Raw genomic sequence first — 19,062 nt, 5'->3', positions numbered from 1 at the left:
CTGTCACTGCCTCTTTATTCATTGAGCCTGGCCCCAGCATGACAGCAGCAGCCACATTTTCACCATTTTTATTCATTAATTTTGTCAGATGGTTTAGTGGGGTGTGTGTGGGGAGATAGCAGGAGCAGTCCCCCACCCCCGTGCACAGGACAGGACATGCTGGGGACCCCTGGAGGGAAAGGGAGGGTAAGGAGTCAGCCTAACCCTCTCAGATTTGTGCGAGAGGCCCCAGGATGGAGGATGGTGGGGGGCGGGCATGCCCGTCAGCCCAGGGTAGGTAGGCTATGATAACGGGTTAGGGACCCACATCAAAGGCAAGTTACAAAGTTAGAAACCTGGGGTAGGGGTCAGAAGCTCAGGAAAATACAAAACAAGGGATCAGGTTGGACCAAGATCAGTGAGAGGGGAAGAGAAAGAAGGAGGGTCCCTCCCAGCTCTGGCTCAGCAGTAGCTTTGGGTCTGGCTCTCAGGGTGGAAGGACCAGCTGGGAGTAGGGTAGGGGGGTGGGGGACCAGCCCCTTCCCTCCCTTGCCCCCCATTCCTGTACAGGGACCCTCGGTGGTGCTCGCCCCCCCTCCCGTAGGCTGGTGGGGCTGCTCTGTAGGGGAGAGGGTCTGGAGGGCCCCAGGGCCCAGGCACCCTGTGAGGGGTGTGGTGGCCCCAGGGGGCCCGCTGCTTTTGGGGGAGGCGGGGGGCTGGGGGGCCAGGATCAGAGCGACTGCGAGGGTGGGCAGGAGGAGAGGAGGAGCTGGAAGAAGCGGGTGAGGGGCCCCTGGGCCCCAGGGCTAGGTTGACATAGAGGGGTTCAGGTCGGGTGGGGCGCCGGGCCGAGTGCTGGGGGGCTGAGTAGCCAAGGTGGTCATGGGGAAAACAGGAGGGTGGTGGATAACTGAGCAGGAAGTCGGGGGACCTATGGAGTGGTGGGGATTGGCCAAGCATGCCGTATGAGGCATTCAGCCTGTCTGGGGGCATGGAGCGCAAGGGACTCCAGGAGCGAGTGGGGCCAGAGTAGGGGGACCCCTCACCCGCCTCGATCTCATAGTACAGGTTCTCTCCTCTGTCCAGTGGTGCAGGGGGAACCAGGGGGCTCCTCCAGACTGGGGCCGGGGAGCTGGGCTGGAAGGATGGGGAGCCGAGGGGGTACAAGCCTGGTTTGGGGACCCCGAGGAAGGGTGGCAGGCACTCCCGGGGGGCTGAGAAGAAGCCAGGGGTGGGAACCTGCTGGGGGACAGAACACAGGAACTGGGCTGCCATCTCTGGTGCAGCCCCACACCCCCCACCCATCCTGAGCTGGGCACTGACCTGGGCAGGGCCTCGGGGTGCCCTCCTTGAGGTCCCTGTGGGCCGCTGGCTCCTCACCAGGCTCCCATCACTTTGTTGCCTTGGTAAGGAGGGTGGGGGTCCTGGAGCCCAGCCACCTGGGTGGGCTAGGGGGTGGGGGGGTGGCCCACTCCCTGAGGTCCCTGGAGGCTCACCGCCCACCTCCAGGGACAGTGAACGGCGGAAAGGGGACTGAGGAGCAGAAGGGGTGCTCCCCTGCTCCTGCTGGCTCTGTCTCTGGGCCACCTGCTGAGCCCGCTCAGCCAGGGCCAGGGCCATGAGGCGTGCTGGATTTTTGGGAGGCGGGGGTGGGGCCCCCCCCGGGCGCAGAAGGGACAGGGGAGGGGGCAGCAGCGGTGAATCCATACCAGCACCTAGGAGAGGAACGGGAAGAGGAGTCAGCCAGGTCTTGGGCACAGCCTCGGGGTTGAGGGAGTGGGCTGGGCTGGGCTGGGCTGGACAGGACACACCATGCTGGCCTTGGGCTCCCCGGGGACCAGGCAATGCCAACTTGCTGCAGATCTCTTGTTGGCAGGTGTCACTCAGCTGGGCCTCAGCTCCACGAAGCAGCAAGGGGATGAGGTGGGGGCGCAGGCCCGGGCTGGGGCTGAGGGCTGGTGTTGGGGTGGCTGAGGCGGGTGTTCCTCCAGCCCCCAGCAGCTCCAGGACAGCAGGTGGCACTGACACAGACAGGGGCTCCGAGATGTCCAGGGCAGCGGGTGAGGCAGGGCTGGTGGGGCCCCGGGGCGAGAGGGCCTGAGGGGTTGCCCTGGGTGGAAAGGCAGAGGCGGGGGCTGGGGGGGCCGGGCTGGCGGGAGGTGCCGGGTCCCCAGGGGTGGGGCTGCTGCATCGAAAAGTAAGGGGATCAAAGTCAAGCCCCCGGAGCCCCTCCAGGCAGCGGGGTGGGCTAAAGTCCAGCTCGTCACCGTCGTCTAGCCAGGCCGAGGTTCGGTGTGAAGGGGAGCCAGAGAGTACTCCCAGCCCAGCTGCGGAGGACTCAGAGGAAGAGGAGGAGGATGACTCGGAGGAGGACTCGGTGGACTCGGATGATGACAGGCTCTCGCAGGAGCCAGCGGGTGCGGGGCCCACGGGAAAAGCGTCACTGCTGGAGTGGGGTCGCCGTAGCCTGTGCAGACGCTGGAGGCCTGGAAGGGCAGTGCAGGGGAGGGGGAGTCAGGGATCAGAACTACCTACCCAGATACATCAGTGAGAACAGGACACACACCCCCAGTAAGTTGGGAAAATAACACACAGAGACACGTCTCTGCCTAGGGTCACAATGGCTGGGGATCCAGGGAGAGCTGTGCAGACTCATGGGTGATAGAAGACATCAGTGGCAAGTCCATGAAGAGAACTGTTCCAGAAGCAAGAACAAAGTCTGACAACCCCACTGGCTACAAGCTTGAGACCGACAGGATCTCATACCCGGTAGCTGGGAGGACAGCCTGAGGTGACCACATCTGGGAAATACTTGGGGCTCGTCTTGTACAGCTGGATGTGGGCGTATCATACAGTGTGCGCCTTCACTCCTGGGGCGCTTGTCGGAGCCCGCAGATCCATCAGGAGGGGCATGGACAAGCATCCCCTCCCCTGAGGGGACACCCACACTCGCCAATGGACAGTGATGGAGAGGAAGGAGCCTGAGCTACGCCAGCTGTGCGGACGGCAGCCTGTGACGCAGTGGTGAGTGAGTACACACGCAGCATGATACCCCTGTTTAATGATACCCTTTAATCAAAGATTCAGAACAACTAGCAGTGTGTTGTTGACCCCTACACCTGTAGGTGACAAAACTGTAAAAGCAAAGGGACGAAGACCATCAGAGGACCCCTGAGGTGGGGAGGCAGCAGGTGGGAGGGGAGGAGTTCGCACGTACTGTGGTGGGAGGCCTTTACTTCTGGCCAGCAGGTTCATGGGTGTTCATGATACTATTTAATTTTTTTTGAAACGGATGAACAAAAGACTAGAAGGACCCTGCATGGGCCAATGACCAGAGTGCATCGTGAACCAAGAGTGAAGCTTTATCAAACTTATTGTACGTAAGGTCCAGATTAAAACAAAAAACCCCAAGACCCCCAAATCTCAGACCACGTGGAGGCCAGCTCAGAGCCCCAGTCCCTCCCAGCTCCACCTGGGCACAGGCAAGGGTCACCCCATGCTCACCAGCCCCACTGGCCTGCGATGACAGAGACTCCTCACTCTTGGCAGACCTCAGTGTGACAGTGTCAGGTCGGCAGCCTGCAGGGAGAGGACGAAGGGTCATGGGGGCACTCCAGGGTGCCTCTCCAGCCACCACGCCCACTGCCCCGCCTCTGACCTGAAGGCTGCGGTCGGGCCCGGGTGCCCCCTAGCCAGGGCAGAGGCTTCTTTCGGGGGATGCTGGGGCCTCGGCCCAGTGCAAAGAAGGTCTTCCAGCTGCTACCTCCAGGCTTCCGCTGTTTCTCGCCTCTCTCCCCTTTCCTCCTGGAGTTTGGGTCAAGACATAGGAGGCTGGCTGAGGAGCTGGGTCCCCAAGGCCAGTCCCTCCCTTCTGGACATCCTACTCACCTTTCCACAGGTGAAGTTGGGGCCTTGGAAGTTGTGGGCTCGGTGGGTGTCCCCAGCCGACCCTGGGTCCGAGCCTGGGCTTCCTCTAGTGTTAGCAGGCGAGTGGAGGGGCCGCTGCCCGCAAGGGACTTGGGCCTGGGAAGGAGGCAGCGGCCTGAGGAGTCGGGAGAGGGGGCAGCCATCAGCCCTGGGGCTGTTGAAGGCCACAGGCAAAGCCAAGCGCTACAGCCCAAGCCCCGGCCCCGCAGCGTGCCCACCCGGGCTGGCAAGGCAGGGGGCCAGGACAGATCAGGCGGGAATGGGTGGGCAGCAGGCAGGTGAGGAGGAGGAGTGAGGCAGAACGAGCTGATGAGGAGGCAGCTCCCAGCAGCCAGCGAGAACAGCGGCTCTGGCTTCAGTTACCTCGGGCCAGAGGGCCCTCCGACGTGCTGAGTCCTGACTGGGCTGGGGTCCGGGGCAGGGCAGGGAGTCTGGGTGGGGCCGGGGCAGGGTCAAGTCTGGGGACCTCCCACCTCCTCCCAGGTGGACCCATGGCCCCAAGTGCCCCCAGAAGCTACAAGGGGTGAAGGAAGAACGATGTCCGGGCCAAGAAGTGGGGATCCTGAGCGTAGGAGCTGAAATGAGAAGGCGGGGGAAGGGGAGGGAGAGGCCGGGGCGGGGTCCTCAAGGAACCAGAAGGGAGGTCCAGCTTCAGTGGGATAGGGATGGGGCTGGGAGCCCACCTACCCTCCCACTGCAGCCCTGACGATGGGGGGCGGTAGTCAGAACATGGGATAGGATTGGCATACCTGCAGGGTCAAGGCCAGCAGATGTGAAGGTGTCGCTGAACAGGACGTCCACATGGGTGAGCAGGAATTCCACCACCACCGACTGTACCCGCACCTCCCGGAAGGCTGCTGCACCCCCTAGCCCCACTGACTCCAGCTCCATGGACCTGGATGGGAGAAGAGTGAGGGTGGCCGGGTGCCTGGAGCTCCAGCTGGTGGGTTCTGGCCAGGGGAGGGTGGGGCGCCGTGGAAGCAGTGACTGTCATTCAACGTCTCTGACCTTATCAAACCGATCACATCTAGAACTAGATTCTCAGCCTCTCCCCAGAACCTGCTCCCTCCCTGCCTATCCCATCTCAGTCAATACCTTGGTATTGCCCTTGGCCCCTCTTTCCCTAACACCCACATCCAACTGCAGGAGACCCTGTGGGCTCCACCCACAAACTCTATGCAGAATCTGAACTCCCCATGCCCCTGCTCTGGCCCTGCCTCCATCCTCTCCCTCCTGGACCAACACACCGCCTCCTCCCTGTTCTCCCTGCTCCCCGCCAAATCCCTACAGTCTGCTCCCTACACTCAGCCAGAGGGAGCCTGTGAACCCCTAACTCACAGATCAGGGCCCTCCTGGCTCAGAGCCCTCCTCTGGCTGCATGTCATTCCTGGTAAAAGCCAGATCCTCACCATGACCCATAACTTGTAAGTCACTCCCCTGTCTGTTCCTGCATCACCTCTCTGACCTTACCATCTCCTCCCCTTCAACCTGCACTCTCTCACTCAGCTCCAGTGACACTGGCCTCCAAACACTGGGCCCTAACCCAGCCCCAGGACCTTTGCACTTGCTATTCCCTCTGCTTGGTTTGCTCCTTCTCAGCCACCCAGGTCCTTCTCTTACCTTCTGCAGCTGTTAATTCAAATGTTACCTTCCCAACAGAGTCTTCCCCACCTATTTTATTTAAAACTGTAAACCTATATATCCCAGGTCTGTCTTCATTTTTGCTCATAGTTCTTATACCTACCACGTACTAGCTATTTTATTTGTTTATTTATTTAGCTGATTCCCAAGAAGACCTGAACTCCTCCAGGACAGAGAACTTGCCTGTCTCGGTCACCATCAAATCCTTTCGGGCTTACCTTGCTGCTGGCCAAGAAGGACTTCTTCCTGAAGCCTTTCCTGCCACTCTATCTAAAAATGTCAAGTGCCATGACTGACCAGATCTCCCTTCCCTACTTTGTAATCTTTCTCCTCAGCCCTCATCACTGTCACACTGTGCTCTCTTTTTTTTTGGTAATGTCCACTGTCATCTCCCGCATAGGATTGTGAGCTCAGAGTGTAAGTTCCTGCTCACCACTGTGTCCCCAGTGCTGAGAACAAGGGCGGGCATACGGGCACCCAACACTTAAGAAATATGTGTTGAGGAACTTCCCTGGTGGTAGTGGCAGGAGTCTGCCTGCCAATGCAGGGGATGTGGGTTCAATCCCTGGTCTGGGAGGATCCCACATGACTTGGGGCAACTAAAGCCCGTGTGCCACAACTACTGAGCCCATGAGCTCTAGGACTGGTGAGCCACAGCTAATGAGACCCTGTGCCGCAACTACTGAATCCTGGGTGCCCTGGAGCTCACATGCGGCAACTACTGAAGCCCATGCACCTAGAGCCTGTGTTCTGCAACAAGAGACACCACGATGGGAAGCCTGTGCACCACAAGGAGTAGCTCCTGCTCACTGCAACTAGAGAAAATCCCGAACGCAGCAACGAAGACCCCCGCAACCATAAATAAATTACAAGAAAAGAAATAATGTGTTGGGTGAAATGATCAAAAGTTGGATGGGTTCCTGGGGTGAGGTTGGGGGCGGGGGCGGGGAGACTCCAGGCCCAGCCTGGGAGTTGGTAGGGAGCTGGGGGAGCAGGCTGGTGAGCTGCCAGCTTACCGTAGCAGGTTAGGTGCCCAAACGATGGCCAGGTTGCGGGCGTGCATGCTGGTGTTGGCACTGTGCCTCGCCATGCGGGCCAAGTGCCTCAGAAGGTACTCCAGGGTCCTGGGGATGGGAGTGGAGAGGGACGCCTGAGCCTCACCTCCCTCGGGAGTCCACCACCACCCTTCCCTTCCCCTCCTGGTTTACCGGTAGTGCGGCGGGGGCAACTGCTGGATGACATCGTGAACCCTCACCAGGCGCTCCTCCTCGCCTGGCACCGACATGGCCTCCTAAGACAGTGCACAGTGTGAGCGGGGCTGGGCTGCCGCCTCCCAGCCCCTCCTACCTCGCAGTCACCCTTACTCACACTGAACTTCCCGTAGAGCTGGTAAGTGAGTAAGGGGTTGGGCAGCTCTCGGAAGTAGAGCTTGCAGAGGGAGGACACGCTGTGGATGTCCTGCAGGAAGGCAGGGCCAGACAGTTCAGGGATCCTCTCACTGTCGAACTCATGCCTGAGGCCACCACGTCAAGAAGAAGATGCAGGTCAGAGCTGGCCCACCAGGCTGGGTCCTGCCCCCACACCTAAAGTGTCCACAGGTAGATGCAACCCTCTTCCTGTGCTGGCTTTTCAGAGGCAGTACTTACTGAGCTCCCTTCCCCCCAACAACCCTGCATGCCAAAGACAAGGGCGCCCCATTTACACAGGAGCACACTGAGGCTCTGGTGGGAGACACCCTGCTTGTAGCTACCCAAGCCCATCTGCCTCCAGAGTGTGACTGGGCTCCATCCACAAAGTTGTGCCATTTCCCTGGCTCCAAGAGGCACTGGAAACTGCAGCTGGAATCCCAGCGGCTTCTGCTCACAACCTGGCAGCCTCTCAGGTGAGAAAGCTCTATACACGGGACCTTGGCCTCAGGCTCTCTGCTCTCGCCTGGAAGCCCGGGCCTCAGCGCTTCCCACTTCTTAAACTGTTATGCCTATTGCCCCTCTTTGGCCCACAATCCTTCCTGTGGTTCCTCCCTTACTCCCAGTAAAAGCCAAGAGCCTAACAGTCATCAAAAAGAGCCCGTGAGCCTACTCGCCCCTAATCACTTCTCAGACATCATCTCCTGCCACTTTCCCCTCTCACTGGCTGTTCTCTCCATGGTGGACAACCACAGTGCTCGCTCCCCCACCTCCTCCACAGCGAGCTCTCTCCCAGGAGGCCTTCTCCACCCACCATGATTTCTTATTATGATCTCCCTCACCCCGTCTTTTTTTTCTCCAGGCCACCTGTCACCTATCGTCAACTCTCTCCTTTCCTGTCTGCCTCTCCTTCCAGCACATGGACCCCATGAGGGCAGGAGTCTCCGGCTGTCTCGTTCACCATGGTGTCCCTAGAGCTTAATGCTTGGCATGTGGCAGGTGCTCATGAAGGTTGGTGGAGGGTCCTCACCGTAGCCTCTGGATGTTGGATGACACACCCGAGAGTCGATAGATTCCATCCACCACCCCGTGGGCCTCAATAAACTCAGAACAGCAGCGCAGCACCTGGGGCACTGGGAGAAAGCAAGGGTTCGATCTGCTGCTGTGGGTCACAGCCTAGGGGGGAGAAAGGGCAGGGGAGGCGGACTGGGCCTCACCGTCCTGGCCTGAGTTGCTGAGGTGTTCTCCCAGGTCACAGCCAAATACCCTCTGCCGCAGAATGCCCCGCTGCCGCAGACGCTGCCGGGAAGGGCGGGAGCGCATGAAGGTGCGGAGGAGGCCAGCCAGCTTCCCCCGCGGCCGGGGCACCGCTGTGGAGATAAAGGCTGGTCACACAGGGTCGCATGGGGAGATGGGGCAGGGTCTGGCCCCTGGTAATTACAAACGGGTAATGTTCACATTACCTGAGGTCAGAGAGGAAGCACCCTGGGAAGCCAGGACACCACACGGGGGACCGTCGGCATCTGCAGGGTGAACAGTGGTGGAAAGGATGGAGGGCAGGGAAGGGATGCAGGAGGGCCTCCCCACTCTGCCCAGGACACTCACCCCCCTTTAGTCCTGGACCCGGCCGCTCCGTGAATAGTTCCACACACTCACTGGGGAAGAAACCGACCTGAGGAGGGTTTGGGGTCAGTGGCGGGGCCACCTGAGCTGGCGCAGTGCCCCAGCCCCACCTGTCCAGCTCTAACCAGGCTTACCTGGAAGCCCCGCTTGCCCCGCCACCAGCTCCGATCCTCCGTGGGCGGCATGTCGATCACGGAGACAATGTCCCCCACCTGGGAGTGGGTGGGCATGAGGAGGCAGGGTCAGAAGGTGCAGATGAAGTGGGAGCCCAGCCAGAGTCTGCTCCCCTACAGCCTTACCTCGAAGGACAGCTCGTCAGGTGCCTGGGCCGTGTACCGCTTTACCACATGGGCAGCGGCCACTGCGGGGATATTGAGTGAGGCCTCCTCACTGAGGAGCAGTCGCCGGCCGTGGTTGTCCAGCTGAGATGGAGGGGATGTGGCAAGGAGAGGCCAGAAGAAGGCAATAGTAAAGACCGAGAAGGTTCCCCCACTGGAGGCCACCCCTTGTCCCCCACCTGGGTGCCCCTGTCACTCAGAGCTATTGGTAAAACACCTACACTCTTGCCCCTTCCAAAGCAAATTCCCTTCCATGTCCCAGGATGCCCCTGCCCGAAACCATGCTGATTCACTCCTGCACCCACATCCTCCACAGCAAACGTTGCATATCTGCTATCTGAAAACCTGCACTCTTAGCCTGGCGTTCTGCTGCTGCTGCTGCTAAGTCGCTTCAGTCGTGTCCGACTTTAGCAACCCCATGGACTGCAGCCTACCAGGCTCCTCCGTCCATGGGATTTTCCAGGCAAAAGTACTGGAGTGGGGTGCTGTTGCCTTCTCCGGCATTCTGCTAGCTATAGCCAAAACTATTTCTAGCCAGTATACCAATATTCCTTGAAATTCTCACATCCCCACAGCCCAACACCTGCACACACACACACACACACACACACACACACACATGCACGCACCCACTTGCGTTCTCTCTCACAGGCAAGCGCCCACACAGACACTGAAATACCAGTGCCTCCTCCACTCTGGCTCTTTTCTTTCCTGTGCCCACACACCCTCCCAGGCTGCTTCTTGCTCCTCAAACATCCCTCCCTCACTCCCAGCTCCAAGCCCCCTGCCCGGGGCCCACCTCCATCCAGGTAAGCACCGGCCCACAGTTGAGGTTACTGTCCACCAGCCCTGACAGGGTTTCCAGGTACTGCAGCAGCAGTGGCACCAGCATCTGGGGCAGGTTGTCAGAGTGGGGTTTGTGAGAAGACCCCACCCAAGAGAGCCCACCGCCCTCCTGTACTGCCCTGGCTCGCCTCTGGCAGGGCTGAAATTCAACGTGAACACATGGGTGCTGCTCCACTGTGAAGTACTGAAATACTGTCGTTATCAGTTATAAACAGTCTGGGCCAAGGCCCTGTGTGCCCCCAGCGGTCTGGCCATTCTGACCCTCCCCTGGAGCCCCCTAAACTCCCCATGATCCTAAAAACTAAAGGGAGTCACCCTGCTGCAGTTTTGAGGCCCCCAACTGGTTGGAACTCAGGACATAGCAGTGTTTAATATTTATCTATTTCCCCTGCCTTGATGGTTTCACCCATCACTGGTGAGGACACACCTTGACTGAAGCAGGGGCTGGGACAGGTAGTTTACCTGGGCAGCCCTGGCGCCCTCTGGGGGTGGAGGAAGCTCTGGGAGGCAGGAAAACCTCCGGTCAAATATGCATCGGTGGAGGTGGGCATCCAAGGAACGGAAGTCATCGTAACTGCGGAGAACTGGCCAGGAACGGCCCTGTGGGAGTGGGAAGGACAGGGGGATACAGCAGCTTCATTATACTGAGCTGAGGACCACGGCAGTCAGTTCACCGGGCCAGAGGAGAGGCAGGGCGGCTGCCGCACCTGACAGGTCACCTGCACCCCGAACACCAGTTCATTCTCTCCAGAGACGTTCGGACCGTCACGCTCTGGAGACAGCAGGAGCTGCAGAGGGAAACAAAAGGCCCTGGTGAGGGTCTCACTTTTGTCCCTGTCCTGACCTCTCCAGGTCGGCACTATCAAGGGATGGGACCGTGTCCACCTCCTGAGTCTCCCCACAGTCAAGGCCTGGTGATGGCTCAGTCAGAATCCAAGGTCCTGGCACAAAATTCACACCTAACAAAGTCATTGCTGAATGAATAAAGGAACAAATGAAGGAAGGAACAAGTCTCCCCTCTGCCCTACAGCTCCTGCCACTGAGCAGTCACTCCCGGCGGGGAGGTTTCAGGGGTAAAGTGGCTGATGCTGCTTCAGGGTTGGGTGGGATCCCACCTACCCACCTGGGTGCAACCCCCATACCTGAATGTGGCCGAAGTCAACATTCTCGTAGTGGAAATGGGCACAGTCTGCCAGCCGGGGAAAGGGACCTCGAGGAGCCGAGAGCCTGGGGGACAGACGACAGATCACTAGCAGCCCTATGCTTGGCTCCCCTCCTAGGTTGAGGCTCTCCCTCACCTCTCACCTCTTCCCAGGCTTCCCCTTCACACTGGGTCCCCCAGTAGGGGGCAGGGGCTGCACCGAGCCCTCCCCTGGGCCATCCAGGCTGTCAGTGCTGCGAGCCTGTACAGCAGAAAGAAGAATCAGAGGCCCCCAGAGATGGGAGCAGAGAGACAACGGGAGCATTGTTATCTGGCAGCCTGGGCCTGCAGGCCCGAATTGCTCCACACACTGTCCTGAGCATGGAATAGAGGGGTAGGTCAGGGGGAGGTGAAGGCCGGGCTCAGGGTAGGTCTGCTTCTTTATGTGTAGTCTGGAGTGGGGGACTGAAAGAGCAGGGGCCATGGGTGCGTCAGGGCAAGAGCATGCTGGTACTATCTCTCCCTGTTTAAAAGCCTCCTCTAGCCCCAGGAGAGAAGGGGTTGTGCCTTTCCACGCCTTTCATCAACATCTGGACAATCACAGCTCCCATCTTATCAGTCTCCCTGCTTCCACCTCTCCCTTCCTGCCAGCTTCTTCACAGCAAGAGTCAGTATCACTTTCACAAAACACAAATCTGCCTCTGTCTCTCCCCAGGTCAGGGATCTTCAATGGCTCCCTGTTGTCTTTAAGATAAAGTCTAGATACTGTGGTCTCTGCTTACCTCCCCAGCCTCATTTCTTCCCACTGCCTCTACTCTCAGAGCTCTCAGACTTCTAAGAGTCCAACAAAAGAATCATCTTCTCATTTCCTTCTAGGCCTTTGCAAAGGCTGTTCCCGCTGCATGGAACACTCATCCCCATCTTTTCCCCGTGCTTTCACTTAGCCCTCAGATTTGACTCTCATGGTAGCCTCCCCCATCCCAGGCTTGATGATGTTGCCTTAACTTCCCTCATTACAGCCCTGTGCACTCTGAGATGTCCCCATCTGGTGACAAGTCCAGCTCCCCCACTGGACTGAGGCTCAGTCCCTACTCCCCCAGCACTGCCCTGCACAGAGCTGGGCAGAGAATTGAAGCTCCTCACAAGTAGGGTTGTGCCTGATTCCTCTCTGGGTCCCATGCCCAGTGCCAGCTTAGTCACCCATCAGAGGCTGGGTGAAATCTGATGAATAAATTAACCATCTGCCAGATGAGGATTTCCCAGAATGGGCCCTAGCCTCTCCCTCCTTCATTCTCCCACAACCCCGACTTCATCCTTTGGGTCTCACCCTTGGGTCGGTCCCCCTCCAGCCCATGAAGTTCCCCAAGGCAGGATGGGTTCTGACTTTCTCCGTGCCTGGAGCAAAGCGGCTACACAGAGGTCTCAGTGAATGCTAAGTGAGGGAATGAGGGAATGAATGGATGAATGAGCAGGAGCAGCATGGTGGGAGAGGGAGACGGTGGGGGAGGGCGGATGAGGACAAGAAGATGGAGAGGACCCAACGATCACATCGCGGGGTACAATGCACGCTGGGGATTGAGGTGGAGTAAGGAAGAGGGGAGCAGTTGGAGAGGCTGAAGTAAAGGTTCAGGCTGATGCGGGGAGGGGGTAAGGGAGGGTTGGTTGAGAAGGACTGGGATGGGATGAGAAAGGAGAAGAAAAGGGTCAGGCTGAGGATGGAGCCGGGTGGGGGTGGGGCTCAAGAATGAGAAAGGGGCTGATGGTAGGAGGAGGAGGGGTCTAAGCCAAGGAGAGGAGGAGGATGGGATGACGATGCTGGGGATGGATCTGGGACAGGGGCTGGTGGAGGACTCTGAGACCCTCAGAAGGCCTCCGCGAAGGCCACTTAGAGGATGCGGGGTCCTTCCCTGGACCAGCCCTTTTTCCTCCCAAGTCTGGGTCTTCGGCCACTGTCACCCCCATACAGGGCGTGGAACGGGGATGCGCGTTGAGGGGGCGGGGCCGGGGTAAGGGCTCGAGCCCAAGACCAGGCCGGGGTACGAGAGGGACCGCGATGAGGGGTGAGGGGCGGCGCGGGCCGCGGACTCGGGCGGGGCCAGGGGCGGGGCGCGTGGGGCGTGGCCGCGCGCGGACAGACTGACTTCGCCGATGGACGGACGGCCGCGTGGGCGCCTCACCACCATAGCCGCGTAGCCTCCTCAGGCGCCAGCCGCGCTGGACCCCTCGCTCGTCGTCCTCGTCGCCGATGCCGCCGCCATGGCGACACAAAGGGGAGGGCGCGAGCCGCGCGCGGGCGGCTGCAGGCCCCGCCTCTAACGGCTGCCCGTGCCTCTGGCGCGCGCTCTCCACGGGGGCGGGGGCGATGAGGGACGCGGCGAAGAATCTCATTGGCTCTACCCTTGACCTTAGGACGACGCCCCGCCCACCTGGCGGCTAATCATTGGCTTCAGCTTGGGTCCTATTTCTGGCTAGATCTCTTCGGTCCCGCCCCGCGAAGTTTGACAGCACCACGCCCATGCCTGCGTTTCATTGGCCGTCATTCCCCTCCTGAGACACACCCCCAGGTTCTTTATGCTTTGCTTTTAACATTTCCAACAGTAAGCAGTGGACCCTTCCCTTAGTCCACTGTCAGTGATGGCTCTTCTGACATTTAGCTGGCTTCTCTCATGAGCGCAAGCTTTTCTCCACTCCCTAAGCAGCTCTTCAAAGTTCCGAACCCCACTTTGTCAGTCCCGACTCAGCCCCTACCCCTGCTCTTGGAATTGTAGGAACATTGGGCCATGGATGTTTTTCACTGGCTCAGATGCCTCGCACAAACTCAATTCCAATTTTTCCTGTTGTTGACTGAAGCTCAGAAAACACTCTGTAACAATACCCTTTCCAAGAGAACGTGCCATTGGTCATGCCCTCAACAAGGTCCTCGAAGGTACATCCTTGATCAATCCATTCATTCATTCAAAAACTCTGATCACTTAATTTGTGGATCTATCAGTAACCAAAACGGGGGATATATACCCTGCCCACATGGAGCTCAAAAGCTAGTGGGAAAAGAATTTGCAAAATAGATATTTTAAAATATGGATAAAAATTAAGCAGAGATTGGGGAAAGGGAGTGTGATGGAGGAGTCAATTTACAGCTACTTACTTCAATTTATTGAACATGTTGACCTCACTTCCACAACAGGTATTTCCCACATGAAGTACCCTCTGCCTGGAATATTCTTTGTGCCCCCACCCCCACCTCATTGAAACACAACTGCAAATCCTTCCACACTCTTCTTGTGAGAAAGTACAGTCTGCCTTTCCTCCCTCTTGAATCTGGGCAAGACTGTGACAACTTCAACCAATAGACAATAGGAATGATTGGAGAAGGCAATGGCACCCCACTCCAGTACTCTTGCCTGGAAAATCCCATGGATGGAGGAGCCTGGAAGGCTGCAGTCCATGGGGTCGCTGAGGGTCGGACACGACTGAGCGACTTCACTTTCACTTTTCACTTTCATGCATTGGAGAAGGAAATGGCAACCCACTCCAGTGTTCTTGCCTGGAGAATCCCAGGGACGGGGGAGCCTGGTGGGCTGCCGTCTATGGGGTCGCACAGAGTCGGACATGACTGAAGTGACTTAGCAGTAGCAGTAGCAGGAATTGACACTCTGTGATTTCCAAGGCGAGGTAGTAAAAGGTAATGCAGTTTCCTCTTTGTCTGCTGGAATGGCTAGCTCTGGAGCCTTGAAGCACAACGTAGAAGTGCAGTTCTGCTGAGGCAGTTCATGCTTTGAGGAAGCCCTGATCACAATAAACTGTGGAAAACTCTTCAAGAGATGGGCATACCAGGCCACCTGACCTGCCTCTTGAGAAACCTGTATGCAGGTCAGGAAGCAACAGTTAGAACTGGGCATGGAACAACAGACTGGTCCCAAATAGGAAAAGGAGTACGCCAAGGCTGTATATTGTCACCCTGCTTATTTAACTTCTATGCAGAGTACATCATGAGAAACGCTGGGATGGAGGAAGTACAAGCTGGAATCAAGATTGCTGGGAGAAATATCAATAACCTCAGATATGCAGATGACACTACCCTTATGGCAGAAAGTGAAGAGGAACTAAAGAGCCTCTTGATGAAAGTGAAAGAGGAGAGTGAAAAAGTTGGCTTAAAACTCAACATTCAAAAAAAAAAAAATTCAGAAAACTAAGATGGGCATCCGGTCCCATCACTTCATGGCAAATAGACGGGGAAACAGTGGAAACAGTGGCTGACTTTATTTTTCTGGGCTCCAAAATCACTGCAGATGGTGATTGCAGCCATGAAATTAAAAGACGCTTACTCTTTGGAAGGAAAGTTATGACCAACCTAGACAGCACATTAAAAAGCAGAGACGTTACTTTGCCAACAAAAGTCTGTCTAGTCAAGGCTATTTTTCCAGTGGTCATGTATGGATGTGAGAGTTGGACTATAAAGAAAGCTGAGCGCCAAAGAATTGATGCTTTTGAATTGTGGTGTTGGAGAAGACTCTTGAGAGTCCCTTGGACTCCAAGGAGATCCAACCAGTCCATCCTAAAGGAGATCAGTCCTGGGTATTCATTGTAAGGACTGATGCTGAAGCTGAAACTCCAATACTTTGGCCACCTGATGGGAAGAGCTGACTCATTTGAAAAGCCCCTGATGCTGGGAAAGATTGAGGGCAGGAGAAGGGGACGGCAGAGGATGAAATGGTTGGATGGCATCACGGACTCGATGGACATGGGTTTGGGTGGATTCCGGGAGTTGGTGATGGACAGGGAGGCCTGGTGTGCTGCGGTTGATGGGGTTGCAAAGAGTCGGAGACGACTACGCGACTGAACTGAACTGAACTGAAGCCACAGACTCCACAGGTGAAGAATCTGCCTGCAATGCAAGAGCCACAGGAGACACGGGTTTGATCCCTGAGTTGGGAAGATCCCCTGGAGTAGGAAACAGCAACCCACCCCAGTACTCTTGCCTGGGAAATCTCATGGCCAGAGGAGTCTGGCGGGCTACAGTCCATGCGGTTGCAAAGAGTTGGAACACAATTGAGCACATGAACACAAACAAACAAAAAAAAGCCACATAGAGAGACCTTGTATAGACACTACAGTCCAGCTTGGCATTGTCTGAGCCCTGATGCTGAACTTAGGAGTTTAAGAGGCTCCAGAGATTCCACTCCCAGCTGTCAAGCCACCTTTGTCTTTCCAGCCGAACCCCTAGACATCATGGAGCAGAAATGATCTATTCCCAACTCTGCCCTGTCCAAATTTTTGACTCACAGAATATATGAACATAATAGAATAATTGTTTTGTGCCACTAAGTTTTGGGGATAGCTTGTTACCTAGAAATAGTCATTAGGATGGCCCTTTGTTAATTATTAATTCCTACCTATCTCAATTCCTCAGGAATACTTCTAGGCCCCACTCACCCCACACACACACCAACTAAATCAGATTCTGCTGCTATAAACATCTTTTTTTTTCTCCTTATGCCTAAACAGCTATTTCCTTGTTTTTATTTTATTTAAATGTATGGCTTGTTCATAAAGACTGAAAACAAATATTTACCGTGTCTATAACATACAAAAGCTACTTTTTACAGAAATCTATCCTATCCTCTTTTTTTGTAAATACAAATATCAACATAATCCTGATTGCATATTTAACACCTTGTCATAAAAATTGTCTAACATACAGCAAAGCTGAACAATTTTACACCCATACAACCACCCCAGATCCTACCATTAACATTTTACTATATTTGTTTTATCTCACATCTATTACTCTATTCATCTGTTAATTTGACTTTGGATACATTTCAAAATAAATTGGAGAAGGCAATGGCAACCCGCTCCAGCACTCTTGCCTGGAAAATCCCATGGACGTAGGAGCCTGGTGGGCTGCAGTCCATGGGGTCGCTAAGAGTCTGACACGACTGAGCGACTTCACTTTCACTTTTCACTTTCATGCCTTGGAGAAGGAAATGGCAACCTACTCCAGTGCTCTTGCCTGGAGAATCCCAGGGACAGGGGAGCCTGGTGGGCTGCCGTTTATGGGGTTGCACAGAGTCGGACATGACTGAAGTGACTTAGCAGCAGCAGCAGCAAAATAAATTAAAGACATTGTATACTGTCCCATAAATACTTCAGCATGCATCTCTCACTAGAGTTCAATATTTATCTTTCTTTTCAGGTAATATGTACCCAGTGTAATTCACAATTTCACTGAATTTTAACAGGTGCATATGTGCATTTGTTCTAAGTCGCTTCAGTCGTGTTGACTTTTTGCAATCCCATGGACAGTAGCCCGCCAGGCTCCTCTGTCCATGAGATTCTCCAGGCAAGAATACTGGAATGGGTTCCCACACCCTCCTCCAGGGGATCATCCCAACCCAGGGATCAAACTGGCATTTCTTGTGTCTCCTGCATTGGCAGGTGAGTTCTTTATCACTAGCACCACCTGGGAAGCCCCTAGCAAGTGCATATACCTTCATAATCCAAATCCTTACCCAGGATGGCAGCTGAACATTTTTATACAGCATCCCAGGACTCCCAAAGGAGGTGGGGGGGAGAGATTAGGAGAAAACCAGGTGGAGGGCTTCCCTGGTGCTCTGTGGTAAAGAATCCACCTGTCAATGCAGGAAACATGAGTTTGACCCCTGGTCCAGGAAGATCCCACATACCGCACAGCAACTAAACCTGTGTACCAAAACTATTGAGCCTGTGTTCTAGAGCCGGGGAACCACAACTACTGAGCCCACATGCTGCAACTACAGAAGCCCCTGTGCCCTAGAGCTTGCTCTCAGCAATAAGAGAAGCCACCACAATGAGAAGAGTGCACACCACAATTAGAGAGTGGCCCCTACTCGACACAAGTAGAGGAAAGCCTGCACAGCAATGAAGACCCAGCACAGCCATAAATAAGCAAATAAATAATTTTTAATTATTTAAAAACAGGTGGAAATTATATCATCTTTTCTAATTCAATTTATAAAGTTAAAGTAAAATTGCTTCCTTATACTCAATGTCAAGAAGGAACATGGACCCTATTTTTTTGATAGGAAATATGCCAAAGAATTCGAAGACAAAACAATAGGTTTTTCAGTAGTCCAGAGAGATGATGATAGTCTAGACTAGGGTCAAGGGAGGGGTTGAATTCTGGAATTTTTTTTTAAGTGATGGTAACTCTTACAGTTTCTCTTCACAGCTTTTATTTAATTTTTTTGGTTGTGCTGGGTTTACTTTGCTGCACTCTGGCTTTCTCTAGTTATGGCAAGCGGGGGCTAGTTTTTGTTGTAGTACTCAGGCTTCTTATTGCGGTGACTTCTCTTGTTGCAGAGCACAGGCTGTAAGCACACAGGCTGCAGTAGTTGCAGCAGGCAGGCTCAGTAGTTGTGGCACAAAGGCTTAGTCGCTCTGCTGCCTGTGGAATCTTCCCCAACCAGGAATCGAACCCAAGTCCCCTGCATCTGCAGGTGGATTCCTATCCACTGTACCATCAGGGAAGTTCCTGGAGAGATTTTAAAGGTAGAGATAATATGACTTGCTGGTCAACTGATTGTGAGGAGAATCAACGACAGCTATGAGGCTTCTGACTTGAGCAGGTGGAAGGATGGAGCTGAGAGCCAGGGAGGAGCAGGTTTCGGGCAAGGATTAAGACCTACGGAGTTTGAGATATTTCTTAGAACTTTTTGTGTGGATGATGAGCAAGTCATGGGATATAGGGACCTGAGGTTCTAGGCTGAAGATAGGAATTTGTTGTAGTACTCGGGCTTCACAATTTGTATGACTTTGTACAGTTCAAAATCGTCTATCAGAAGAGAGATGAGGTTCAGAACCATGAAGCCAGATGAGAACACCTGGGACTGGTTGTAGATAGAAAAGTCAAGGCCTGGGACACCAAAGTGACAGGTGTGAGGCACAATGAGGCACAACCAGATTGGTGAGGAGAAGGCTGGGGTTCTGAAAGCTAGGCAAGGAAGTGCTTCAAAGAGTGAGTGGGGATCAGCACACCTAATGCTGCTGCTGGGTCAAGCAGGATGTGGAGGCCTGACCATTGTCTAACACTCTAATGACTACAAGCTTCACACCCAGAGAACAGTTCCTTTGGTCTCATCTGAGACAGGAGGACCCACTTGCCCAGAACCCCTTTCCTGTC

General features: G+C 55.4%; 1 protein-coding gene across 10 annotated transcripts; it reads right to left on the bottom strand.

The window, feature by feature from the left end:
• Nucleotides 1-52: 52 nt before the first annotated feature.
• On the bottom strand, nucleotides 53-13,265 carry ARHGAP33 (Rho GTPase activating protein 33). Of its 10 annotated transcripts, XR_015145776.1 has the most exons (23): nucleotides 13,079-13,265; nucleotides 11,066-11,163; nucleotides 10,903-10,987; nucleotides 10,468-10,548; nucleotides 10,223-10,360; nucleotides 9,714-9,806; nucleotides 8,876-8,998; nucleotides 8,711-8,788; nucleotides 8,559-8,625; nucleotides 8,417-8,476; nucleotides 8,171-8,323; nucleotides 7,984-8,086; nucleotides 6,916-7,060; nucleotides 6,756-6,838; nucleotides 6,564-6,671; nucleotides 4,656-4,801; nucleotides 4,270-4,529; nucleotides 3,868-4,021; nucleotides 3,638-3,783; nucleotides 3,484-3,558; nucleotides 1,791-2,465; nucleotides 1,303-1,694; nucleotides 53-1,218 (listed from the first exon to the last, which is right to left on the bottom strand). XR_015145776.1 is itself a non-coding variant. In XM_086351807.1 (22 exons), the coding sequence occupies exons 1-22, from the start codon at nucleotides 13,082-13,084 to the stop codon at nucleotides 442-444; spliced, it is 3,789 nt and encodes a 1,262-aa protein (XP_086207933.1). In that variant the 5' UTR covers nucleotides 13,085-13,265; the 3' UTR covers nucleotides 53-441. The 10 variants fall into 10 exon arrangements, 8 of the variants coding, with proteins under 8 accessions (XP_086207933.1, XP_086207934.1, XP_086207932.1 ...); XM_086351807.1 differs by lacking the exon at nucleotides 4,270-4,529 and having other exon boundaries at nucleotides 53-1,221; XM_086351808.1 differs by lacking the exon at nucleotides 4,270-4,529.
• Between the last annotated feature and the right edge of the window lie 5,797 nt (nucleotides 13,266-19,062).

Source organism: Bos grunniens, chromosome 18 (assembly GCF_055505025.1).
Source record: "Bos grunniens cultivar Pamir isolate PY7600 chromosome 18, Bosgru_T2T1.0, whole genome shotgun sequence".
Classification (NCBI taxonomy): domain Eukaryota; kingdom Metazoa; phylum Chordata; class Mammalia; order Artiodactyla; family Bovidae; genus Bos; species Bos grunniens.
The sequence above is the reverse complement of the archived record's forward strand: the minus strand, read 5'-3'. Positions and strand labels throughout refer to the sequence as shown.